Source organism: Protomyctophum bolini (genome assembly GCF_963924005.1).
Source record: "Protomyctophum bolini genome assembly, chromosome: 9".
In the NCBI taxonomy this organism is placed as follows: Eukaryota; Metazoa; Chordata; class Actinopteri; order Myctophiformes; family Myctophidae; genus Protomyctophum; species Protomyctophum bolini.
Window position 1 is genome coordinate 18,337,215 of NC_137870.1, and position 27,849 is coordinate 18,365,063.

General features: G+C 42.7%; 1 protein-coding gene across 1 annotated transcript in view; it reads left to right on the forward strand.

The window, feature by feature from the left end:
• The window catches only part of cntn5 (contactin 5), a 229,839-nt gene that overhangs the window by 166,827 nt on the left and 35,163 nt on the right, over positions 1-27,849 (forward strand). Inside the window, exons 10-14 of the mRNA XM_080772412.1 lie at positions 1,386-1,522; positions 3,059-3,191; positions 11,051-11,195; positions 22,086-22,213; positions 26,473-26,660. Coding sequence (XP_080628538.1) covers positions 1,386-1,522; positions 3,059-3,191; positions 11,051-11,195; positions 22,086-22,213; positions 26,473-26,660 — 731 coding nt within the window. The remainder of the gene's footprint in view (positions 1-1,385; positions 1,523-3,058; positions 3,192-11,050; positions 11,196-22,085; positions 22,214-26,472; positions 26,661-27,849) is intronic.

Here is a 27,849-nt window from a genome sequence, read left to right on the forward strand (position 1 = left end):
AGTGAGAACCTAACATCTGAAGCGGAGCCGTTGCGCATGGAAAAAAAACCCAGAACCTATGAAATATGTTAACATGGTTCACTTAGTTCTTGTAGCCTCAAAGAGACCCAGGAGAGACAGCGCGCAATACATATGAAGCTGCATTCCAGGCACGTGTAAATCCTCTTGCAAATGGCAAATGCACCCTCTCCTTTTAATTTTTTTTCCCCTTCTGAATTTGATTGAATGATTATGGTCAGAACAGTTGCCCGAGCACAATGGAAGTTCAAACTACCAGCTGACCTGTGCAAATTACGTCCAGCGTGAGCCTGCTACAAATTAGTTTCCCTTCTGTCCCTGTGATGTGGAGAGAATGGAAGATGCAGAGGATCACAGGGCCTTGGCTGCGTTGTCCCGCCAAGGCTGAGAGGCACTTCATTATCTCTGCCCACCCTCCCCGATCACATGCACGCACACACACACACGCGCACACACACACACACACACACACACACACACACACACGGAAAACAGCAGTTCCTCAAGGAGCTTTTAGTCTTTTCTGGAGGTTACTTGAGACTGCATGATTAATGCTCACGCACATTGTTTTACATTGACAATATTATTTCTGTTCAGTGATTTATGTGTTTGTGTGTTTGTCTGTTTGCTTATTACCGGTATTTATTCATGAGAATATGTAACTATAAAAATGTTACTATATGTATGGAGGGAAAGAACTGAAGAAAGATTTAAGCGCTCAAGAATAACGAGAGGAAAACGCTATAATAAATAATAAAGCCTTTATTCAAACATGGCTAAGGCAATTAAGGCCTAATGATTCGACCGCAGCCAGTTTTCATCAGGCCAGCTTCCATTGTGCAAACGTACAATCAACACACGCATGGAACGGAATGGATGGTCATTAGATGATTACATCAGTCACTCAAGGTTTTAACATCACGCATGAGTGGGTTACAATCACATGAATAATACGTGAATGGGACAATAAAGCGTTACAGCAGAGTAAAGGAAACACAAAACTAGAAATATTTATTACAAAAGAAAAACAAAACAAAACCCATATATTGTCACTGTTGGGCAGAAAGCTTTTTGTCACGTGATGCCCTACTTCGCCCTACTTTGTTACAAACATTTTCGATCGTTTTCAGAAAATTGTAAAAAAAAGATCAGGTGTTCTTGACTACCTACTTGAGTACCACTGCTATAATAGACTGTAAACAACTAGTGCATGCACACCGCTCTGCACCTGCAGCTAAACATGCATGCGGTCACATTGTGAAGGGTTGCTGAATTCTCTCTCTCTCTCTCTCTCTCTCTCTCTCTCTCTCTCTCTCTCTCTCTCTCTCTCTCTCTCTCCTCTCTCTCTCTGTGTCTGTCTGTTGAAGCTCTCCCTCAGTGGATCAGGATGATTAATGACACTCAGATGGATAGTGGCGAGAAGCTTCAGTGGGAGTGCAAGGCCACGGGGAGGCCCAGGCCCACCTACCGATGGCTCCGTAACGGTTTGCCCTTGACCCCGCAGGTGCGTACACCCCTATACCAAACAAATTATCCTGTCTTTTTATTGATGACGCCTCCGAAACATCTGAATTATTCCTGACGGGAAGTGGGGAAAAAAGTTGACGCTGTGCAAAATGTATACTCGTGTCTCTCTGTTCCCATTACAAAGGGGGTTTCCTTCACTTGCAGAGTGTGTGTGTGTGTGTGTGTGTGTGTGTGTGTGTGTGTGTGTGTATGCGTGTGTGTGTGTGTCTTTGCTTGCTTGCCTGCTGTATCACAGTGGCTCTCAAACATGTTCATGTCAAGGACCACTGGATCGATACGTGTTAAGCCGTGGACCGCCATTTGAGAAGATTGGGTGCCAGGGACCCCTGTAGGAGGAGATGTTTGTTAGATTAGATTTAGTACATCATAAAATAGTGGCTGACATGTGTTTTTATGCACACTGTCACAGACAGTTTAACCATTGATCTAAATCCTCATTACTTGCGCAAGCAGAGCGCGCAAGTAATAATTTCGCCCGGTCTCTTCAACGTGACAGCCGTCAACCATTTGATGGGTATGCAAAAAAAACAGCAAATCTGTGCCTGGTTTGCTGGGACCAGACTACACAAATGACCATATGTCTTACATCATCATTTAGAGCTAGTCATACGTATACTATACACATAATCAGTAAAAATAAAATAGCAAATTGTGCCTGATCTGCTGGGACCAGAGTACGTGGTGTGTATATGTATGACTAGCTCTCAATGATGACGTAAGAAAAATGGTCATTTGTGTAATCTGGTCCCAGCAAACCAGGCACAGATTTGCTGTTTTTCTTGCATACCCATCAAATGGTTGACGGCTGTCACGTTTTGGCACAAAGTAACCACAGTATACTGCTAATCAAATTACAACTACATACTGTATAAAATCATACGTATACTATATACATAATCAGTAAAAATAAAATAGCAAATTGTGCCTGATCTGCTGGGACCAGAGTACGTGGTGTGTATATGTATGACTAGCTCTCAATGATGACGTAAGAAATATGGTCATTTGTGTAATCTGGTCCCAGCAAACCAGGCACAGATTTGCTGTTTTTTTTGCATACGCATCAAATTGCGCACTAGTAGCAAATAGTTACACCTAATGATTATACATTTCAAACGTTCCTTCACAGAGATACTGAGATGTGACAGTTTACAGCGGTCGAAAGTACTTGCGCGCTCTGCTTGCGCACTAGTTGGCCATTTATGGCCTACTAGTGTGCAACAAGCAAGTATGCACTCGGCAGAGTGCAGTTCTAGTTCTTAATACATTCATTTGGCTAACTTCACTACAGTAATAAAATGAATCAACCACTTTAAAACCGGTGTCCCTATTTTGGGCATGTGTTAATGATAATGACGCATTTTGATCATGTATAAAATAATAAGGCTTAAATAGTTAACCTGTTCCTTATTTTGCCGGGGACCCCCTGGAACCCCCTTGAGGACCCCTGGAGGTCCGCTGTGAGGACTGATGCTGTATCACACACCATAACGCCTGGTCCTACTTCTTGTCACAGTGGAACAGAGTGGAGGTGATGAACGGAGAGCTGGTCATCCGCGACGTGCGGCAGGAGGACTCGGGAATGTATCAGTGTGTGGCAGAGAATAAGTACGGCGCAATCTATTCCAGCGCTGAACTGAAGGTTTTAGGTATGTTCATACATCCATTCCAACTCTGAACAGTATGTTTGTTCATTCATTCAGATCATGTTGCTCTGGAAATATTGTCAGATATACCTCGAGCAAACAGATTTATTTCTAATATTGTGATTGTAAATCGTGGACATGGTAATGGTTGAAGATAAAGTCAGAAGTTTATTTTCATCCAAAGTGTCACTTAATTCTAAGTCAGTGTGAGCTCATGGCTCTATATTTGACTTTGCACTTTAAATGTCCAGGTTGAAATAGAGCTGTGTTAAGGCTAAGTGTGACATTTATTTTTGGTAATAAATTGAGAGGGGCACCTTATTCTCCATTCTACTACTCACTTCATTTTCTCTGCAAAGCAGGAGGATGCTGACAAGAGTATTGGCATTGTGGGTATGTTATAGTGGCTGAGAGGCACAGGTGATTGATATGCAAGGCGGGAGAAGGCCAAGCCGCACAATGCGACTGATTGGCAATCAATGGTCCCTGATTTAACCCAAACTGTGGTGTGCATGAATAAAACAAGGCGTCCTCATGGCGTATTCAGCACGGTGCCTGCATAGATCATGTGGAGGAGAACCTAAACCAGTGTGGTCATTACTTCAAAGTCAATCGAAACCTAGTCATGGCATGGCATGAGTGGACAAATACTACTGCTTCTGAGAGAAACACCCATGTTATCACCACTGCTTCTGAAAGGAACAATCAACACTTGTTGTACACACTCTTAGGAAAGTAGAGAATTGACCATTTAAGTGTGTTGTACATTCGACCAAAGTGGAGGCAAAATTCTTACCAAGGTGCAAAGTACCAACGTCTTAAGCATGCTATTAACCAGCTTGGTTACAATTGTAAACTGCTTGTGTTTATATTAGGAAGCCTCTGTAATGTCCATACATTATTTGGGGAGGCCTGCAGATTGCAGCAATGCCCAAGCCAAGAGCTAAGGTATTGGCTAAATTCTGTGCAGTGTCTGTGATGATTGGCAGTCGCCACCATAGATATTAGAAAGCTAGATGGCTCACCCAAGCTGCTGGCCAATGAGAGCGACGTTGCTACGTGGCGACCATCTTACAGAGGGGCAGCATAACATTGTGTCTATGGGCATATACTTTTTAAATAACCATAACTTGCTTAATTTTCAACCGATTTTCGCCACACATGAAGGAGACTATGCTTCCTCTATCTGTGATCTCTATCCCAAGTTTGTGTATGCACTATTGTTTCTTGTTGAATGTGAAAATAAATAGAGATGTATCATCTGAACTAAAAGACAAGTCATATTATGTTTGGTTGCGCTCAGGTGTTGCAGATCTACAAGCGACACGTTGTGTCTGCTATTTTCAGCATGCAACCAACAAGTGTAATATCAGCCATTACGACACCATCAAGGCCCGCCAAAATACATTTTTGTCGACAAAATAATCTGCATTTAGTCTAAAACTATAGACTAAAACATTTCAGATAACTAAACTAATATGACTAAATTAAATTGTATTCAAAAGACTATGAAAGTGGGCCTTGATCCAGATAAGGTTGGGAACGACTTCAGTATATCTGATAGTGGCCATACTGTAGCTGATTCCAATATCTGATAGACTTGAATAGACTTGTTCCAGAGGGATATTTGTTTTCCCCAGCCTAGCTTTTCAAATGAGGCACTTTGTTTAATTCCACAAGGATCGAGTGAAACATAAAACCCCTGCTAACGTTTGTTCTTGACATGTTGGAGAAGGAGAGAATGTCCGCACACTGTTGAGTAGCTCCCACTGGAAATGTTATTTATTAAAGGATTACAACGTTTCGACCCCTTATGGGTCTTCGTCAGGTACGTCATACCTCTCCTGTACGTATCTTTTTGTTCAGCTCCTGAAATCTTTTTTTAGAGTGCATACTTTCCTTTGGATTCCGTGTTCTTGACATGTTCCTCAAAGTATCTCTGCCCAGATGACTTTATTCTGACGTGACCATTTTTGGGGGGTGATCATCGGTGTCATGTGCCATGAGCTAGGCGCGTGATTGGCTCTGTCATTCATGTCAACAGAGTTTGGCTGTGGGACAATGACTTTGAAGGAATATAATGTGTGTTTTTTTGGAGATGGCTCGAATTATGCTTTGTGTGGAGTAACAACTAAGAGGTGGTGGGAAACGGCAAACTCTCTGAACTTGCAGATAATTTGGAGTATTTGCTTTGTGTACGGATAGAAGTGATGTGTTGTTGATCAAAATTGCCTTTATTGTCCAAAGTTGAGTCTGATGTATCTGAAGTTGTCAACCTATTCTACTTGAATTTTAAAATACTGTAGTGTTCAGCTTCACAAGAACCCTGTCATATAAGCTGAACGATCCGTTTGAATGGCAAGACAGTTTGTATTCTGCATAGCACATTTCAACAACAACTTTACAAGGCAATTTAATGTGCTTTACACAGAACATCAAGCACAGGAAACACAATTATACAATTAAATTAGGATGAATTAAACAAAAGAACGAACCAAATAACAGACACAGTTACAAGGCGGAAGAGAAACATAAAAGAAAAGTAACTGAATCAAAGGCAGCAGCAAACTGAAAGGTCTTTAGTTGAGTGTTTTTGAAGAAATAAAAGTGGCAGCAGACGTGCATTGATTACAGAAGGAGTTGTTTATTCCGCCCCACTCCCTTCCTACGTAGGTTGCTCCAGGTGTTGTTCACACAATACTTTGTTCCACAATGACAAACTTCAGTCGAAGACATTGTACTTCTGGGATAATCAACAGCTGCCCAGGACGTCTCACAGGCTGGGCTGTTGTAACCTTTTTATTTCTATTACTGTTAAACAGCGTGTTAATTAGATGAACGACAAACATAGCGTTATGTAATTGTGTGTGTGTGTGCGTGTGTGTGTGTGTGGTGTGCGTGCGTGCGTGCGTTTAATTAATTTATTTGTGTTTTCTTGTTTTGTTGCTGGTTATTGCATGGCGTTGCGCTATCGTTTCGACATTCATAACATAATGGTAGGCCTATAAGGTCAAAGACTTGGAAAATGTGTAATATCATTGCGTTCAGTGGAAATTATCATCTGGACCTGTAACTCAATTTTCACATAGTTTTCAATTAATTTTTAATTAACCACTTGAACCCTACTGTATATACTTTGTTGACTGGAGTCCCTTAGGGCTCTATTCTACGACCCTGCCTTTTATTCAAAACTCTTCACAGATTTATCACATAAATGCAACACGTTGTGAGCTTGTAGATTTGGAATATTAACCGAATATTCACCCCAGGATATCGGCGTTATGGTTCATAAACGATTTTCTCCCTGTCAGCTCCAATTATTGGGACATATCCGTTTGCCTTGAGGACAACTTGATTTACTGTCTCTGTTGCGTACTCTTTCTCTGAAGGGCAGTTCATGGCATTTTCAAGCCAGCAGAAAACAATTTGTATCCCAACCCCCCACCCCACTAAATCCAGTATTATATAATCTGCAGTATGTCATTCTATGCAGTAAGTACTGACATATTACATATAGGCCTATATGTTCTAAGGGTTTTATTAATGATTATACAACCACAGCATTCTAAAAAAGAATGACAAAATAATAAAACTAACATACAACCGGGTGCCTACACACTGCGTGTTTGGCTCCCTCCCTGAACTGATTTCAAAATACTACTGTTGCTCTATGAACTTTAAATGATTTTTTGCCAAGAAATACATTTCTTATCTTGTACGATCATGAACGCTCCAGACCTCTTGGGTCATCTGGGAAAAGGCCTGCTTTCTGTCCCTAACCAAAAGTAAATGTGGGGAAGCAGCATTTAGTTTGCATGCACCACATTGCACCACAGTATCTGGAACTATAACTCCCAGAAAACTGCCGGTCTGCTGCCACTATTATTTCTTTTAAAACACCACTAAAGCCCTTTCTGTTTGCCACTGCCTTTTATTTAGTTACTTTTCTTTTTCTCATTGTCTCCACTAGGGGGAGAGTATGTTTTTCCTTCCGTCCGTCCGTTATCAGCTAATCTCCGGCACCGTTGGCAAGATTCATGCCAAACTTATTAGAAATTATTATTAGAAATGATTAGAAATACAGAAAACCAGGGAAACTCCCCCCTGTCAGGTGTAAAGGAGCAACTTGGACACTCAGGCATGAAGGGAGCATGAGTTAAGTCTGTTGCTCTCCCCAGGTTGGCGGAGGGTGTGTAGAGCCCAGGATCACAGTAGATGATTGGCACAGGGGTGAAAATGGGTTACAAAATCGTGGGATAAAAAATATATATATACAGAAAACAGCGACAGAGCCATTGACGGTCACATTATTATTGCATCATCAATATCCGTGAAAGTAATCTGGATTATTATTATTTTGAGACCGATCCGATACCGATATGGCATTTTTATGGACGATATGGCCGATTTCGATATGCTAACGATAATATTGTGTGTAAAAGTGTGTTTCCATTGCTTGATGTTTTGTGTAAAGCATGTTGAACTGCCTTGTTGTGGAAATTTGCTATACACATACTAAAACAGCTTTGCCTGCCTTGCCTTGCCCTAAATAAAAGTAAACTAAAAATGTTGATTTGTTGATGTCCGAGAAGCCCCAGATTGAAATGAGGGTTGACACGGGGATGCACGGTCACCTCCCCTGTCGCTATTTGGACGCGGGTGACGGATGGTCTGGTAACCGTATCTGTCCCTGTCGGGCGATCTTTTCCCAGTGACCTGTGTCCTTTTCAAGATGTCCACAAGCAAACACCATCAGGACAGATTACGTGGCTAATAACACCCGGCACATGAGCGATCGCTCCAGGCAAGACCAGGGCACCGGCAAACCCCCCCTCCCCCCCATGCTTTGATACCCCGCCCCCTGCTCCATGGCCTCTGGGGGGGGGGGGGGGTGAATAGGGAGGGAAGGGAGGAAGAAGTGAGTGAGTGTGTTTTGGGGCAGTGGAAGAAGTACTCGTAGATCTTTTACATACCGGCATGTAAAACCAGTGGTCTATAGTAACTAAGTACATGTAGGCTACTCATTTCTTTGCTGGAGTATTTCCACTTTCGAGTACTTTTACATCTACTCCACTACATCTCAACAGCAAATATTGTACTTTTACTCCACTACAAATCTATGAAAACATTAGTTACTGGTTACTTTGTAGATTATTATTATTATTACAAAGGACACTAACCACAGCCCTGTATATATTTCTGGCATTTGAAAATAGCAGATCTACTTCCCACCCGGTCTCTTAGGTCTGCCTCCTCCATCAATCTGAAAGTCCTTCCAGCCCGTCTGTCCACCATGCTGTCAAGAACCTTCAGCCGCTCTGCCCCTGATATTAGACACTCTATCACCATTTTCCAAACCCATCCGGTTTAGGCAGGGATATGGCTGACCTCTCCAGACATTGGCCGACCGACACTGCCTGTCTTACCAGACTTTAGATAGCTATGGTGGTTATCACTGACGCGAGATTACTCCGTGGTGGGAAATAAGTAGCATGGTACAATACAAGGGACAGAATGACAGCTTGGCAAACTAATATTGTTTATGCCGTTTGCTTTGCTTGAATAATTGATTGAACATGTACGCCGTAATATGATTTGATTGTTCTAAATGAAGTGGTTGTGCTGTTACTGTAATTATAGTAATCTAATGCTATTATACTAAAAAGGATCAAGATGAAGGGAAAAGACACCTTTTTACAGTACAATAATACAATTTAAAGTTTACAAATAAATGACATTACATTACATTAGTCAGTGCTGCAGATCAAACAGCAGTGACAAATTAAGAACTTTGTGGAACATGAATCAAGTCTCTGAGACAGAGGCAGGCGTGGCGTTGCCATGGGTGGGTTTTTGTCTAGAGACAGACGTAGTTTAGAATCATACATGCGCTGCAAGCTGTACTTTAGTTTTTGCTTTTGCTTTTAACTGTGTTTTGGATTAGTTGTTTTTAAACCTGTTGTACGGCGAACTTGAGTGCCCTGAAAGGCGCCTTATATATAAAAAGTATTAGTATTATTAGTATTAATATTATTCTCTATATTTATGTACAGTACTTGTAGGTTTGCGGTGGTGTTGTGTTGGGGGGGAGGGGGGGCGGCAATAAGAGGAAAACCCTGCCACCAGCCTGGTGACCGGCACTTTCCCGTTTTAATAACGAATGAACAAATCAAATACGCACGCACGCACGCACGCGCGCACACACACACACGCACGCACGCGCACACGAACGCACATGCCACAGAGAAACCAGCTCTGTTTCCTGTCGGTGCTCATCATGTCCAGAGGGAGCGCAGCATGCCACTCTGAGACATCGGGGTCACAGGGCTTACATGCAGGGCTGCTGGGCCTGGCCCGTAGCGAGGAGACGGGATTGAATTGTCATCATGTGTAATGTCACCTACAAAACCCACCCGCTCCACAGTTGACTAATGGTTGTTGACAGAGCCTTGCAGCCCCCATACAGTATACATATATAGCCTCAGTGCCTCATAATGCAGCAACGTGCTGATTGCACTTCAAGATTTGACTGCATTACAGTGTGTTTACACAAAGACATTGTTAACAGTATACATGAATACCTGCTCGTTTCTTTACTAGCCTACAGTATATAACCTCCTGGCTCTGTCTGGTTAAAGCTTGTGTAAAGATTATTATTTTTGAAAAAAAAGAAGCCCAATCCAAAGATAGCCTGATGATGATTATTATATTTTTTTACTTTAAGAGAGCTTCAAAATAAGCGCATGGAGTTACTATTCAATTATAGTTGGACTCATCCGGTCATTGTCATTAATATTTATGACATGCTGTACTCTACGTGGTGACATTGATTATGACAGACTAGCTTCACGATGCAACGCGACATTGTGGTCTAGCTCTAGCCAACACCAACTGAAATGCTTTACAATGAAATGCGTGATCCTCACATTTCACATGTATTTTTTATAACGTGATTGATGACACGTTAATACTACCACAATTAAACAACAGTGATTTCCAATTAAATAAACAACAATGATTTACAATTTAATAATTAAACATGACACTTGCAATGATTGTTTTTGTTTTTAATTTGGCCGTATGATTAATGAGCAAGTCATCAGATGTGCAAGGCCTTTGCCTCCAGCCTCCAGCCAGTGATTATTTTTAAATACAACAGCTGAAGCAGGGGAGGACAGATTATTGTTTCTCATCCAATCTTTAAACAGTATAACTCGTAGAAGCCAGTAAGCCACACATGTACTAATATGCAGTGTATGAAATAGTGCAAACAAAAGATAAACGTAAGATAAGATTGGATGAAGTAACATGAGATAAGATTCGTAGCTTGGCCATTGCCAAAGAGAATCCTGACATCATTTTGAATTGAAGAATTCCTAATATTACCTCTGTTGGGTGGAAACCTCATTATGTTTCCAGCTTGTAGGTCTGCTACTTTCAATGTTTGTTGCTGCCGTAGTATGATCATGTATGGCATTAATAATAAAAAAGGAGATATTTGAATCACCATACAGTATGTCAACATTTTCAGTTTAATTTTCATTATTTAAGAAACAATGTTGCACAAAAGTAGCGAAAATAACGGCTCTACAAGTGCACTACGCATCACAATGCATCGTGAGCTTAAATTGGTTAATTCTGTGGTACGGTTTTATGAACGTTTAACCAAACCATACAAAAAAATAAGAGCTTATGACTATATACGGTAATAACTACATCGAATCCATTGGAACACAGGTGTTTATTTCCCCCCAAAAGTAATGGTTTTGATCATACAACATTTTCCACCCGAGAGTGATGAGATGTAACAGGCAATTGTATGGCATTATAATGCAGTGCTGTGTTGTGCTTGTTCCTCCCAGCATCGGCGCCTGTCTTCTATCCCAATCCTGTGCGGGTCATCGCCACGCTGGGGAAAGACGTGGCCCTAGAATGCAGGCCAAGAGCATCACCCAAACCCCACGTCACATGGCGCAGAGCGGACAGGAGGATCCAGCCCAGTAAACGGTAAAGCCATGCTCAAATATCAAATGTGTTGCGTCTAGTGGTTAAGCTGTGTCCCTCTCAGCCGTCCTACTGGGTGTCTCTCTTTACTGTGTCCTTATCAGCTGTCCTACTGTATAGTCTCTCTTTACTGTGTCCTTATCAGCTGTCCTACTGTGTGTCTCTCCTTTGCTGTCTCCCTCTCAGCTGTCCTACTGTGTGTCTCTCCTTTGCTGTCTCCCTCTCAGCTGTCCTACTGGGTGTCTCTCCTTTGCTGTCTCCCTCTCAGCTGTCCTACTGTATGTCTCTCCTTTGCTGTCTCCCTCTCAGCTGTCCTACTGTGTGTCTCTCCTTTGCTGTCTCCCTCTCAGCTGTCCTACTGTGTGTCTCTCCTTTGCTGTCTCCCTCTCAGCTGTCCTACTGGGTGTCTCTCCTTTGCTGTCTCCCTCTCAGCTGTCCTACTGTATGTCTCTCCTTTGCTGTCTCCCTCTCAGCTGTCCTACTGTGTGTCTCTCCTTTGCTGTCTCCCTCTCAGCTGTCCTACTGGGTGTCTCTCCTTTGCTGTCTCCCTCTCAGCTGTCCTACTGTATGTCTCTCCTTTGCTGTCTCCCTCTCAGCTGTCCTACTGTGTGTCTCTCCTTTGCTGTCTCCCTCTCAGCTGTGCTACTGTGTGTCTCTCCTTTGCTGTCTCCCTCTCAGCTGTCCTACTGTGTGTCTCTCCTTTGCTGTCTCCCTCTCAGCTGTCCTACTGTGTGTCTCTCCTTTGCTGTCTCCCTCTCAGCTGTCCTACTGTGTGTCTCTCCTTTGCTGTCTCCCTCTCATCTGTCCTACTGTGTGTCTCTCCTTTGCTGTCTCCCTCTCAGCTGTCCTACTCCCTCCTCCACTGTGTTGCAGTGGAAATCCGTGTCATATAGACTCAGAAAGAAAAACAAGGAATGCACGGAACAATATCTTGACTTAAATCACACAAAACAATATAAAACATGAATGGTTTGTAAACAAGGATACACAAAACAATATCTTTAAAACATGAAAGATTTGTAAACCAGTAAGATGCCTGAGGGCGAGAAGTGCGTGCCCTGGCCATTATATGGAGCGTGTCTTGTGTGTACATGGTTTGATGATCACTGTCTGATCTGTCTCACCTACACTCTCCCTCTCAGCTTTCCTGCTATCGGTCTCTCCTCCTAAACTGTCTATCTCTCTCTCTGTACTGACTATCATCTTCCTCTGTGGCGGTATAGTGTTATGAACACAAAACGGGTGCAGCTCATTAAAGGTGTTTGGGCTGCTGTGACTTTTTCACATTCTCTGTGGTAAAACATATGACACAGCATTGTGTTGTTAATGATGTGACACCAGTCTGTGCTGTGACTGTCTCCAACTAGACAAAAGCAAGAAGTCAATCATGTTTGATAGGATAACTTTTTGTTGTTGTGGGTTGTGTTGTGTGTGGGTTTTAACTTTTATTGTCTTTTATTGAAGCATTTCCATTTCCCTCTGTGGTCAGAGTTAGAAATAGCTTCTATTCGTTTTATTATCATAAGTAAAACATGTCCTCTTTCCTGGTGTCCAGAATAGAACATGATTATGGGAAGAAGATAATTTCCCCGCATAAAATATGCATGAAGTCTTGAAAATAGCATATTTCTCTCCGTACCTCGAGATTGGGTTTCCACTGCTGTGGTTTAGGTAAACTCTGCTTTTATTGGTCTATCCAGTGATTTTCAACCCTTTTCATATCGAGGCCCATTATGTATTCAGCATTTGAGCCACGGACCACCATTCGATGAGGTTTATAGTCTCTCAAGACCCAACACGTAGAATATATTATCGTTGGATAAGATTTTGTCCATGCTGTATTGATGTTACCATAAGGAGAGATTACAGGAAAATGTTAAATAGCAATACTTCTACATTCTCTAATTGTGTAGACTTCTTTTAAATTAAGTAAGGCAGATGTTTAACAATAATGTAACTCTTGAGAGCGTAAAATGAAACCAAATGAACCTGTAAGGGTCCATTAATTTTACACTCTCAAGAGTTAAAGATCTATTAGCTCTGGTCCATAGCCTTACTGCTTCTATGATTCTGTGCTGCAGTAAGGCTATGCTACTTTCGTTTTTAAATCTCACATGGAAATCAGACCAGCCTCTCCATCTCAAGAACGTTTGACCTACTCACTAATACAAAGACGGGTTGTGTCATTAGAAAGCCTACTTTCCTTAGTGGACGCACTCTGAGTCCCCCACCACACGTATAAACTGTACTTTTTGGCCAGAAAGAGAAAATATTCTCTATGAGGCAATTCTCTGGGCAATATCGGTAGAGGGCGCATGGGAGTTACTAAAAGTATTTTTTTCCCGGTGTAAACAAAATCCCGTTTTGGCCAAAAAGTACCGTTTATAAGTGTGGTGGGGGGCTCAGAGTGCTCCCACTATGGAAAGTAGGCTTTCTAATGACACAACCCGCCTTTGTTTTGGTGAGTAGCAAAAACGTTCTTTTTATTTACGCTAAAGAGGAGAGGCTGGTCTGATTTCAATGTGAGATTTAAAAACGAAAGTAGCAGGGCAGAATCATAGAAGCAGTAAGGCTATGGACCAGAGCTAAAGATTTATAAGGGTCCGTTTGGTTACCAACTCTCCATCATTTAGCTGGGGAACACCTGGAACCCCCCCAAGGACCACTGGTGGTCCCCACTGGTGGACCAATGGTCTATACTGGTTCTCAACCGTTTCTGGATGAGGGCACACTTGAAAATCATGAAAGCGTCTGGCCAATTTCTTTAGGGTTCCACTTTCAATACCCCCGCCGCCCCCAAAAGTAGGCACGTGCACACATATACATCAAAGGGGGCCTCAGCCATTGCCCTTTTACCCGTCTGTAGAACAACTGTCCTTTCCAGACCACAATTGCAGCATTTACTATGGTGAAAGAAATGCAAATGCCATTCCTTTCCATGCCATATACCGGAAGGCAGCGTTCAGGACAATTGCTGTTTTCCGAAGTCTGCAGAACTTGAACACAGCATTTTGGGTTGAACTAATTTGTTTCGAAATCCATGTCTTACACCGCATCTCCAGTAGATAAAGAGTGCTCATGGGTTTGTGCCCCGAAAATAACTGATCTACAAGCTCTCAACATGTCGCAGCATGACAGGTTGTGAGCTTGTAGATCTGCATGTCTCTCTGCATATATGTCCCTGCATAAAAGCAGGGTCCCGGCCCACATGTTAAGCACCGCCATGCTTTCATTGGCCCTGGTATACCTGCAGCACATCACATCAGAGGAGCTGTTTACATGTCTTAACCTATTCTGGGTGGGAACCCCTTTTGGTGTTTTAACTAAGCATTATGTTATACTTTAGCTATTGAAAAATAGCAGATCTACAAGCTCATAGCGCGCCACCGAGTGGCACGCTACGAGCTTGTAGGTCTGCTATTTTTGAAAAATCGTGAAAATGCGGCACACATCTTTGAATATATATTATTTCAGAGCAAAAGTTTTTTTATTTTGACTTCAGGCCAAAATGGGTTAACAAGCCTCCGTTTCATTTGCTGTAACTGAAATGAAAGTGTCACCCGCTCAAATCAAAAACACCTCTCCGGGGAGGGCTCCCTCTCCTCGACCCCCCCGACTCCTCGGGAACGGTGACAATTTTCCGCCCGGCGATTGCATTTTTGTAATTCGCCATGCAGTTTGAGGCGGCATCATTTTATGAGAAACATCTCCTTGCTCGGGGGAGGGGAGGGGCGGGGAGGGATGGGGGATGCCACGAGGGACTCGAAGCGCCGCCGTGCCGCATCAATCAGTCTGAGCGACGGGCGCTGAAATTATCAGTCAGTGACGAGCATTTCCAAGCATCCTGCCGAGGGAGCGAGTATACCTTTTCTTTATCAGCCAAGACTCAGCGACGCATTCCATGTGCGCCGAACAGCATCACAGCCTGTTTGTGATCTACACAAGCGGACCCCTCTCTCTCTCCCCTTAACAAGATGCCTAACGGCATAATACCGACACCAATACGGCAATACCACATGATTGGTTCCGCGCATTTAATTTGAACGTTGGAAACCTTCCAAAATTCTCTAACCTATTTCATTCTCCCATTTACTGCAATGTGCAGGGTTTGATTTGCTGGTGGTGGTGGGTCAACACCTGGCCTCTGCTTTTGATAGATCTACAAGTTCACATTATGTCGCTATGTAAACTTATTTCAGCGATATTTTGCTATTTGTATACGGTTCTCCATATTCTGAGTGGAAAATTTGCCAAAAATAGCAGATGTACAGGTACACAAGCCCTCGCGCTGCAAGGCGTTGTGAGCTTGTAGATCGTCTCTTTTCGGCTAAATAAACAATCTATTTTCGAGAAGCTAATGTGTGACTGGGGGGTCATATTTCGACAGGAGGAATTGCCTGTCATTTGACCCCCCTGTATTAGGATGTATTAGGATGTTTATATTCATTCATCAGCCAACACTCCCCACTGACAGGACGTATAGGGCCTTAGTCGTATAGGGTCGTATAGACGTATAGGGCCTTAGTCCTACTACTCCTCCCAGCCAACACTCCCCACTGACAGGTAGTTACTAGTTACCCCCCCCCCCCCCCCCCCCCAGGAAGGATGATATACTTCTGGTGCATGGAAGGACTATAGGCTCTGTGGGTTGTCTCCTGTCCGGGCCCCTCCTACGTCTTACCAGACAGATACAGTAAATGCCCGCCCGGAAATTGAACCAGGGACTCGGTGTCAAGCATTATTTAGAGCCCATGTGATATGTGACCTAACCACTCAGCTAGGCCTACAGTATTTGGGGGCTGTCCCTGTACATGTATTTCAAAGTATTGATTGTGTTTTTAAATGGCGGAAGTACATATTTAAGACTTTGAGGCACTTTTTAGACTACCTGAGTGTATCCATTTTCCATATGTATTATGTGCCTTTTTGCTGTGTTTTTGTGTTTCATGTTACCAAAATCGCCCCACGGGGCTTAATCACAATTTAGGTTTTATAATTCAGCTATTAAATGGATTCATTTAGTTGATGCCAATACTTTTGTACTTTTACTCAAGTCAAACTTTGAATACAGGCCAGGTTATTTCAATCGGTGATCTGGCATGCATGCACGTGCACCGGTGCGTGGCATAGTATCCCACTAGCTAAATAAATCCACAGCACATCCATGGCCACGGCACTCACTTTGGGTTTAAGTTGTTTAGTAGCCTACTTCTTCCACCACTGTTTATACACTATGTATTGCTGCGTAAGTCCAACTGACAGTTACGGATAGGTTTGCGGTCTCGTTGCCCTGCAATGATTCATGACCCCGGGGCCTTTGTCTATCAACATGCTTACAAATCAATTCGTCACCATTTCCATAGCATACCTACTGTATATGTATATGTATATATATATATAGAGTATATGTACAGTATAGTTTTCAAGTCATTCATTCATTTCAATTCTGTATTTTTGTAAGCCTGGGTACAGGGGAGAGAACAACGCTATCTGTTTGGAAGTTTGCAAACCCCTGCATTATACATTATATCTCAAATCAAGCATTCTCAAGTCATTATACGTTCTATCCCGCAGAGCCTTGAGATGATTATTTTGCTTATTTTTACTGCTCCAGAATCCACAAACATCTCTGATTTCAATCTGCTAATCTTTAATTGGGTTTTGGGAGCTGTTAACACCCATATCATGTTGTTTTCAAGGCTTTGCTGAATAGCGGAGCTTTCCCTGGCCAGGTTAGATAAACCAAGTACAGTAGCCTACTTGAATAAAATGGAAGTAGTTACTTCCCACCACTACCAAATCCGTGTAAATTTTGTCGACCGGAAATGTGTTGTCACAATCAACCCTGGCTGTACCAAACAGGCCATGGTCGTGTGCACTCAGGTCTTGACCAGGGTGAACTCTTCAAGGATTATCTGACATCATCAGTTCTTTGTGGACAGAGAGCAGTTCAATGCTGTGAAGACGAACATGGGCTGGAATCCAAACAGGCTTCAGGTTTATCTACCATTGACAGCTGTGGAGACTTAATGAAGGTTTTTAATGAACATGGATTTCCACTAATGTTCAGGGCTTTTGTCTCTTAAACAGAGAGTATTAATCCTATTAGACTGAAAGCACACAGGCTGGCTCAATTCAAACCTTAAAAGCATCATTTTGTTTTTGTTGTTGTTGCAATTTGCTAATGTCATTGTATTTTTAATAGAGTATAGGATATTATTTAACTCTTTATTAGAACTAGAGCTGGGTAAAAAAAATACTTAAATTAATATCACAATAATTTCAAATTAATGAATGATTTTAAAAGAATAAAGAATTAGCCGATCTACAAGCTCACAATGTGTCACATCGGAATTTTAGCTGTTTTTGTATGCCACCATTGTACAACAAAGTATGAGACAGGATCAGTCTGCAATCAGACTAATCGATTTAGTCGGTTATTTAAAAATATCTACAGGATTTATTTTGTGTTGATTTGTTGCTATTAGACAAAATCAATCAATTATCTGATTAACATACAGTACATGAGCCAGATTAAGTCTGTTAGTGGTTCTAAATATCAGTGAAACTATGACGAAAAATATTTCAGATGACTAAAACGAAATGATTAAATACAAATTTGCTGTCAAAATCAACTCTGGTTTCCATATACCGTATTTTCAGTTAGTTGTACTCAGAAGTTTCTATCATGTGTCCTCTCTGCTTCGGTGTCCTTAGTTGTCAGATCTGGAACGCTCCTTCCCCTAATTTGAAAAATGTCTCTCGACTGCAGCCTGCCTGCGCCTCAACCGCATACGCGCGGCGAGAGCTTTTGTCACGCTTTCATGACTCTCTGCCTGCCAATTTCAATCACCTTGTCTGTAGTGGCAGAGCTTAATGCTGTAACTACCAACCCCCCAACAATGAGTCCAATTAAAACACCAACTCATGCCATCAATCACATTGTTTGGTTTTTGTGAAGAAATCTTAACATCTAATATCATTTAATGAAAAGAAAAGGAGAAAAGAAATCACACCCGGTGTGAAGTAAGCAGTAGCTATCTGATGAGTTTATTTAATTGAGCTATATAGAGCAGTGGTTCTTAAAGTGGAGTCCAGGGACCCCCATGGGCCATTTGGGGGATTTCAGGGGGTCCCCAACAAAAGTAGTTAATGTAGCATCACAAGCAATTTAACCACTTTATCTATTTTATGTTACTTACTTCCTTAGGCCCATATCGCTCCCAGTGGAGCATAGGCCATCGACAACTCTTCTCCATCCAACACAGCTTTGGACAGTTTTTTGTTACAAGAGAGCCTGGTCATCGGCAAAGTCGAGGTCATCCAATTGTTTCCATTTATAAGTTGGCTATTCAAAAATAGCAGATCTATAAGCTTACAGCGTGTCACTATGTGCTGTGCTGCAAGCTTGTACATCAGCTAATTTTGAACATTTCTGAAAAAGCTAAAATGTATGGAAAATGTTGAATTTCTTTAACATAAATCTACTTTTCAGGGGGTGCCTGGCACAACACCTTTTCAGACAGGGGTTTGCAGCCAAATATATATCAATTGGGGGTCCAGCCCCATGAAGAAGATCGAAACGGCAGGCTGCTGCTATAGTGTATATGCCTGTATATGCCTTGCTGTTGGATGTGTTATATTCAGTTTGAGGTGTCCGTGCTACATGAAGACACATCATGTACATGCATAGGCACACTCACCTGTTGAGTCGCTTGTTGAAGCGGCTGACACGGCTTAAAAATAATACATTTGTAAATATCCATCCGACTTTCTGCAGCCTAGCTCAAATATGATGAGGATGATGGTTATGATGATGAGGATGATAAAACTAGGAAACGAAGAATGTCACTGTGATCATAAATATTAATGTATTGAAGTAAATGAATGACATTGGGTGGTCTGGGAGGAATAATCTCCCTTCACGATAGTGGAAGTTCACTCCCTCCGAATCTCACTGCTCACGGAGCTGCGTAACAGAATGGAGTCACGTTCTGTTTGTCGTTTGGTGTCAAATCCTTTGTTCTTGATCCACCCGACAGACCTTGGGAGGAAATTGTAATATCACGGGGCTGGCAATCATTCGACAGGGGCAAGGGTGCCCGTCTTGCGAATGCAAAGGCATGCCCGGGTGCTTATCTTGGCTTTATTAGATTTGTATTACCTTGACGTTACCCTTTGCGCTTCTCAAAGAGTACAGCTGCATGATATGGTTGCATTAATTTGACAGGTTTTAATTTGTATGCTTTTCATTGAGTATGTATCAGTTTTAAGGGTTCGACAAATGGTACAGGAGGATAACTTTGCTTTGATTGTTTTATTTTGAAAATTGTATTAATTTATTGAATTCCCGTTGAGTGCAGTGTTGTGGTTCAGTGGCTATTCCCTTTTTCCCCAAAAAAGCCTGTTCCAAAGAATCATGTTACTGTCGTGCAGAAACCTCCTATCTCCATATTTAAACTTTTACTATGATTGTTCGTAAATTAATGCCCTACTTGATCATACTACAGCGTCACCCAAAAGCAGTAGCAGATCCACAAGCTTGAAACGACCTTGCAGATTTTCCACTTTTTTCAGATTTGCCGCGTGCAGCCATTAGTGATTTTAGTGCTCAGAATGGGATAAAGTATGATGTTGGGAAAACATTCATTTGAAGTCCCGCTAATCATATAAAAAGTCCAATTGGCAGAACACTGTCACCACCAATGGAGGACAATCACTTCCGGGTCATTCGGCCGGATAACGCTTCTTCTCTCCGCTTATGTCGTTCATTCTGTTGGCACTGGCCTCACGTTACCGCCTGTGGTAATGGGAGGGATTGTGTTCATTTGAATCCTGAAAAGTAACACAGTGAACACAGTGAGCCGACAGAGACCATAATAGTTTTTTTACTTTATTCAAATATATTTGGAACAACAATACTGATTGAGCTCCCTCTCTTTCACTGTGCGTTTGTGATTGACTATTTGTAGAATGTGACTTAGTACTTACTGTTTGTGTCCCTCTTTCCCCTCTCCCTCAAAAACCCCTTAATTGCCTTTTGCTGCTGAAGAGACAGTTGTAAATGCAAATTATGTCCTTGCCTGTCTTGTCTGGTTAAATAAAACATAAAATACTGATGAATTGTTTATGCTTAACATCAGCACTTGAATGAGCGGAACTCATTATTTAGCTTTTTGTTGCAGTCGGGCAGAAACCTCTTATCTCTATATTCGGACTTTTATTTCCTTGTTTTACCCATAAATTAGAGCCCTACAATTGATCATACTACAGCGTCACCCAAAAGCTCAAAAGTAGAAGATCAAGTTTGAGCTTGTCAATCTGCTACTTTTGCTCAAAAAATAATCCAGAAAAGTAACAGTTTTGGACATAAGAGGTTTCCACCCGTCAGAGACGTTTTAAGTAACAGTTTGGACATAAGAGGTTTCCACCCGACAGAGACGTTTTAAGTAACAGTTTGGACATATGAGGTTTCCACCCGACAGAGACGTTTTGGTAAACACTTATCCCGTCCTTAACTTAATCCTCATCATCATTAATTGCATCTGTGTTTTAATCCCTTTTGAGTGGGGTTTATTCAGTCCTATCTGTAGATGTCTTTCATTAATCCATCTCCATTGTCAATTGATTCTGTATAGATTGGAAACGGCATGCGTCTATCCACTTGACCCTTTGGTCCTCAAATTACCTTGGTGAAGGTTACCACCAATGAATGAAACCCAGTCGTTATGCTTTGATGATTCCAAAGACTATAGAAATTGGACTAATGCCTCCCTCGTTGTCACTCGGCATCGACGGTTGTATCGGGGCAAAGCCCAGCGTCGTACTAGGGGTCTGCAAGCCTTTTTAGTGACATTTTATTCATTTTGTTGATGCTGACTATGTCAACATTAAGTTTAATTATTAACACCACAAGAACACAACAACCATTCTTTTTTTCTTGCTTTAGAAATATTTTCTTTCACATCAGTGAGGGGAATTATTTTAATTGACTAAACTTTTTTGAATATTTAATTCTTTAAATTATTGGCACACTTATGCCAGTGTGCAATAATCATCCTCCCCCGTGCCTAAGGTTGCCTACACCAACTAGCGTCATGACCAGGGGGTGTAGATTATGGCTGGGGGATGTATTTGAACTGCTAGATGGCTCTGCAAGGCTTACAGATTTAGATTATTATACTATAAACTCACAACTTGTTTCAAATTCTATCTTCAATGGTCAATTGACCTGGTCTGTAGCTCAGAGGAGGGCTGTGGACAATTCAGAAACCTGCCTATTTCATTTCAAACAAGATTTCAAACGTATTTCATTTCTTATCAACGTGAGAACAATGGCTTCTATTATAGCATTCTAACGTTCCAGGAATAAATAGAAAGCCTGCCCTTGGATTCCCCCGTGGATGATGTCACTGGTACACACGTTTCTGAACTGTCCACAGCCCTCCTCTGAGACACAGACTGAGTAGGTAAGAAAATAAACGGTACCATAATAATGCTGAGGATCACACACATGAAGATAGGAGTATTTCTTCCACCACTGGTTACTCCAGAACACAGCTTTGATGTATTGCTCGTGTTACGGTGGACTGGGGTGTAACTCGCCCCATGGCATTTCCAACAAACATCCTTGTTGATGTACTACATGCACACTCTCCTCTACGACGCACACGCGCACGCACGCACACACGCACACACACACACACACACACACGCGCGCACACACGCACACACGCACACATGCACACACACACACACACACACACACACACACACACACACAAATTGTACCAGCCATGCCTGAGCTCACACAAACTCACACTTCAGTTGCTTATACACATTTTTTCTCATTGCTAATATTGATTTAATTGTTTTGCCCCTCCTCTCTCCAAGGATTACGCTGCTACGGAACAACACCCTCAGAATTGTGAACTCCAGCCGAGCGGACGAAGGGAACTACGTGTGCCGGGCGGAGAATAAGTTTGGCGTGGCGGAGATGACATCCATGCTGTGGGTAAAAGGTAAGTGATACCCAGAGGGTGGCTTTCGTCCCCTCCCCCCGCCGCTCCCCCCCCCCACACACATACACACACACACCTTTACTCGGGAGGATTTATTGCAGTCGCTCGGCCGTTCAGTGCCGCTAGGTTTTCACATTGAAGAATCATACTGTATTACAAGGACACGTTCATCATTAACAACTTTAACAAGCAACCTAGATATTCCAGTCCATTCATGAATGTCCATTATTATTATCATCATCAGTGTCGACCTGCTGATTTCTATACTCAGTCCATTTCTCTTTTGTGAATATATCCTCTTGCAATCTCAATGTATGTTAATCTCTTCATTACAAATCTTTTAATTTGACTATTTAACCCATTAATAATTAACGACACCTCCTTTAAATCGTTACGTTGCATCTTGTGTTTTCTTTCCCCTCATTTGTATCCCCCTCACACTGCAAATACATCAATCACACATTTACAAAACAAAACATACAATAAAAAAAATAATAAGACTCCCAAAACACAGGGGGCTCATTCCCCTTTCCCCAAATCCCTGTTGGTGGAGAGCGGTACAGCCTCCACTAGTTGGAGGGCCCCTCTCTAGCGATGGAAGGTCCTAAAAAGGATCTTTCCATCCTACTAGAAATGTCATAATCAACATTCACTCACAAACCCTTTCCCCCGTCATGTCAATGTTTATTTAAATCTTTCATTTGGTTATTTTCGGAACTCCTGCAGTCTCTGCTTCGCTCGCCTCAGAGCCCTGGCTCGATTTTCTGGCGAGAGTGCATCACTCCCCCCTGTCTCCGGTCCCTCCTTCCTTCCAGCGCATTGCCACTGTGAAGCTGGACCGTCTCGGGTCCCTCCTTCCTTCCAGCGTTGCCACTGTGAAGCTGTCTCCGGTCCCTCCTTCCTTCCAGCGCGTTGCCACTGTGAAGCTGTCTCCGGTCCCTCCTTCCTTCCAGCGCGTTGCCACTGTGAAGCTGTCTCCGGTCCCTCCTTCCTTCCAGCGCGTTGCCACTGTGAAGCTGCCACTCCTCTAATTCTTTCCTCCACCATGGCCTCTGGCTCCCTCACATGAACGTCCAATCCTCTCTTTCTCATGTCTCGGACTGCTTCCAGCGCGTTGTCATATACCCTCGGTCCATTCACCCATCGTCATAGGCGGCGGGTGTGTAAGGCTAGGGAAGGCTTAGCCTTCCCAAAAATTATGCTGGGTATTTTTTTAAATATATATAATATATGTGCGCAGCATTGTATAGAAGTCTATTGTGTGTGTGTGTGTGTGTGTGTGTGTGTGTGTGTGTGTGTGTGTGTGTGTGTTGTTGCTGCTCCCTGGTGATCGCTGATCGGGTAGGTAGGCTATACAGCAACTGGCCTAATCAGCATATGATTGGCTACTATTGGTATGTCTGTAAACCTCATCCGCTTCCAGTCGCTTTGTAGCAAACAGTAGCGCGCGCTGGTTTGTTTTGGGAAACAGCAAAACGCAAAATTTATTTTTCAAGGCAAAGATAAAGTAATTCAGAAGAAGAAGCTGTGACTCCTGTGAGTCGGCTGTCAGAACTCAGCACCACCACCAGTGCCCGCACGGTTCACAGTTCACACCACTGCAGCAACACTGACACGTTCAGCGGAGTGGCTGCTGTCTCTGTGCCGTCTGTGAAGAGCCATGAGCTGCGACTCCCGGGAGGGGCAGCAACACCGCCGGGTAATCTACACAGACTACTAGTGAGACTACACACTGACTCGAGAAAAGACCCATATCGTCCAAAATAGGCTGATCAGTCGTTGTCTGTGTTGTGTATAGGCTAATTCATTGGTAAAAGTATGCTAAATAACTCATTTTTAGACCATTTGGGAAATAAATAAATCTGCGACAGTCCCCCCCTCCCCCCCAACGCAATTCTGTAGCCTACCCAAAGGTAAAACGCACCCGCCGCCTATGCCCATCGTATCTTCATTTTCGTGAAGGGCGTTGAAAATCCCACTCCGTTTTGCTTCAACACTTTTTTGATTTCGGCATATGATTTTCGTTTCATAAGCACTTCCACTGGATAATCATATAGTCGAATGATAGCTTCTTTCCATCCAGTTTATTGTCCGCCTTCCAGGCTTCTTTAAGTATCCTCTCTTTGGTCTCGGACTGTAGGAAGTTAACCTCGGATTGGTTCCTTCTGGGGGCTTCTGTATGGTCGCATGATGACAGCTCTGTATTTCAAGATCTGTATGTTCAGACAACTTGAGCTCTCGTTGTAACAATTTCTTCACAAAGTCAGTCCCAGTGTTGTCTTCAGTTGCACATTTGCCACGTTGAATATACGGATGTTGTTTTTACGTGACTTGGCCTCTAAATCTGTTATCTTTGATTGCATTCTGTTGGATCAGAAGCAATAAAATTGCGTCCTTGGCTTCCGTGTTCCATGCCTCCGTTTCTGTTATTCGGTCTTGAGTCTCTCTCACCTCTTTCTGTTGTTCTTGTACTTCCTTGTTGATCGCTTCGACTTTAGTATTTATTTCTTCTTTGAAGTTTGTAAACTCCTGTCGCATGTCTCTTTTAAACTCTTGTTTGACAGTTCTGACATTCCTTTGGCGACAAAATCCTTCATCCCCTGGAGTAGGTCTCGGTGTGGCGTGCCCTCGCCATGCTGCTCTCCTTCCAACTTCTTATCGTCGCGTTCTGTTGTCTTTTCCGACTGCATTTTGTTCTTTGTACATCTCGCTTTCCTCCCTCCGCTCATATCTCGTTTATCACGTCTTTGATTTTGTTGTATACTATTATTCGGGGGTTAATCTTATATACAAGGGAGCTGCGGATTTATGCTGCCATCTTACTCAGCTGCCTACCGGGAGTCATCGGTCCCTTTTGTTTTTTGGTTCCCACATTTTATTTTTAATTATTATTTCAAAAACATTTTCAAAAAACATTACCCAAAAAAGCTAAATCTTTCACGAATTCATGTTTTTTTAATTTATTCTATAAATTAGAAAACAACTGTTTAAGAAGTAGTGAAAATAGCAGATCTACAAGCTCGCAACGTGTCGCTTCTTCACTAGTTTGGGTCCTGGCAAACATCTAACTTCTCTTTTGGGTCTTTTGGGCTAAAACGTTTGGGAACCACTGGTCTAAAGGCCCTCACTGGACTCTCTGCATGGTCAGTCTCTAACACTGGTCTAAAGGCCCTCACTGGACTCTCTGCATGGTCAGTCTCTAACACTGGTCTAAAGGCCCTCACTGTACTCTCTGCATGGTCAGTCTCTAACACTGGTCTAAAGGCCCTCACTGGACTCTCTGGATGGTCAGTCTCTAACACTGGGCTAAAGGCCCTCACTGGACTCTCTGCATGGTCAGTCTCTAAGACTGGTCTAAAGGCCCTCACTGGACTCTCTGCATGGTCAGTCTCTAACACTGGTCTAAAGGCCCTCACTGGACTCTCTGCACGGTCAGTCTCTAACACTGGTCTAAAGGCCCTCACTGGACTCTCGGCATGGTCAGTCTCTAACACTGGTCTAAAGGCCCTCACTGGACTCTCTGCATGGTCAGTCTCTAATACAGGGGTATAGGCAATCTGCAAACACATGTGGCTCATCCCAGTTGCTAGGGCAAATAAGTATGCCAAGGAATAAGAGGTTATATTTTATTTTTACATTTTAATCATCATTTATTATTTGTTATTTTAGTAGGCATAGATATTCTTACATTCTCCTTATTGTAAATAAGTGTCGCCTATTCTACCAGATAAAAATTTGAAACAAAATAATAAACTTATCTGCTTTGAGAAATTAACAAACAATAACATTATTATTATTATTATTATTATTACTGCGAGAGTGAGGTCTAGCCAACACCAACTCGGGATTCCTGGATCGCTGCCAATTTCCTATCCAACATCAGGTTCTTGAGCTGCAGTGTTGTTAGCCAAGCTGTCGCGTCTACAGGTGGTACGCTTCTTTCCCCTCCTGGCTTTGCCAGCCTCATCCTTCGCTCTCTGACGTGACCCGTGGTAGGTCCCCTAGAGGTCCACATTTCTGATGCGGTCCGTCCATGTTACACCTAGTGCCATTCGTAGCATTCTTGTGTAGACTCCATCCAGTGCTTTTTGTCGAAAAGGTGGGTTTTGAGTGTGCTTTAAATGTACTCAGTTCCTCTCCACCACCAATGCAGAGGCCATGCGAGTGTGGAGCTGAGTCCCAGCCGGGTGGAGGTGACGGTGGGGGAGAAGTACAGTACTTAAGTAAATGTACTCAGTTCCTCTCCACCACCACTGCAGAGGCCATGCGTGTGGAGCTGAGTCCCAGCCGGGTGGAGGTGACAGTGGGGGAGAGCGTGGTGCTCAGCTGCAGGGCGTCCCACGACACCTCGCTGGACGTGGGCTTCCAGTGGCTGCTCAACCACCGGCCCATCGACTTCCAGCAGCACGGCGGACACTTTGAGTACATCCAGACCGTACGAGAACGGGTAAGGACCAGTAGGTATACAGTACCTGTTTATTTATACGGGACACTGTATACAGTATACACCTACAGTCCCCACAGAAAACATATAAAAACATAAACAGGTAGACAATGGAGTAACAGGGAAACAGAGTATAAAACATAAATGCAAAGGTACAAAGTATAATTATGTTGTATATAAGCCTGGCTAAATCAAGTTCCATGTTTAGAAGTGTTCCACTTTATTATTTGTGTACTAAAGTGAGTTATATGTATAGTGCATTATTAGTACAGGATGTTCTTGAAGAGATGGAGGCCATAGGTTGTTATCTACACAACCAATCGATCAATACATTGATCAATTGATCTATCTGCCTTGCTAGTTCGTTATCTTGCTAGCTTTGTAAAGATCCCCCACATAAAAATCTGTAACAGCCATTTAGCATGGGCTCTATAATTACAGATTTTTAGACATCAGGCTCGTTGTACCAAAAGGCTTATTAAAGCTGAATAAGGAATCAATCCCTGGAAAAGGTCACAGCGACCCGGATGTCATCATGATTAAAGACCTGCAGTGAATCACACAGCCATATGTTTATCAAGTCCACACCGGGAAGACAGATAAGCCTGAACACATGCTAAGCCTCCCCTGGCTGATTTATTCCTACACCGGAGGGCTGCGGTCTGCACACATATCTGTAGCAGACGACACTGACCAAGGTCTGAGGGTCACATCCAACAGCAGTCCTGCAGTCAGTAGTGGGAAAAGGAATACCAAAATGCTCGCCCCAAAACACAGTCGCCCCGGGGCAAATATGACAGTATTCACATGGTATTCCTCAACGTAACCTCAGTAAACTATGCTTAAACCTAACCTTATTCTTAAATGTAACCTCAGTAAACTATGCTTAAACCTAACCTTATTCTTAAATGTAACCTCAGTAAACCATGCCTAAACCTAACCTTATTCCTAAACGTAAACTCAGTAAAACGTAGTAAAACCTAACCTTAAACTTAACCTCAGTAAAACTACCGGTATGCCTTTTCAGACAGGGAACGACTGACACGCTTGGTAATTAATTTTAAATGAGAGGCGTGCATTTATTTTGGACGCACAGAGAAGTTGAGGGGCAATTATGCAAGCGTATTTTAACGGGCGCGGTCCCGTGAAATTGTTGCGTGTGTGCTCGTTTCGTGCACATGCCGACTAGACC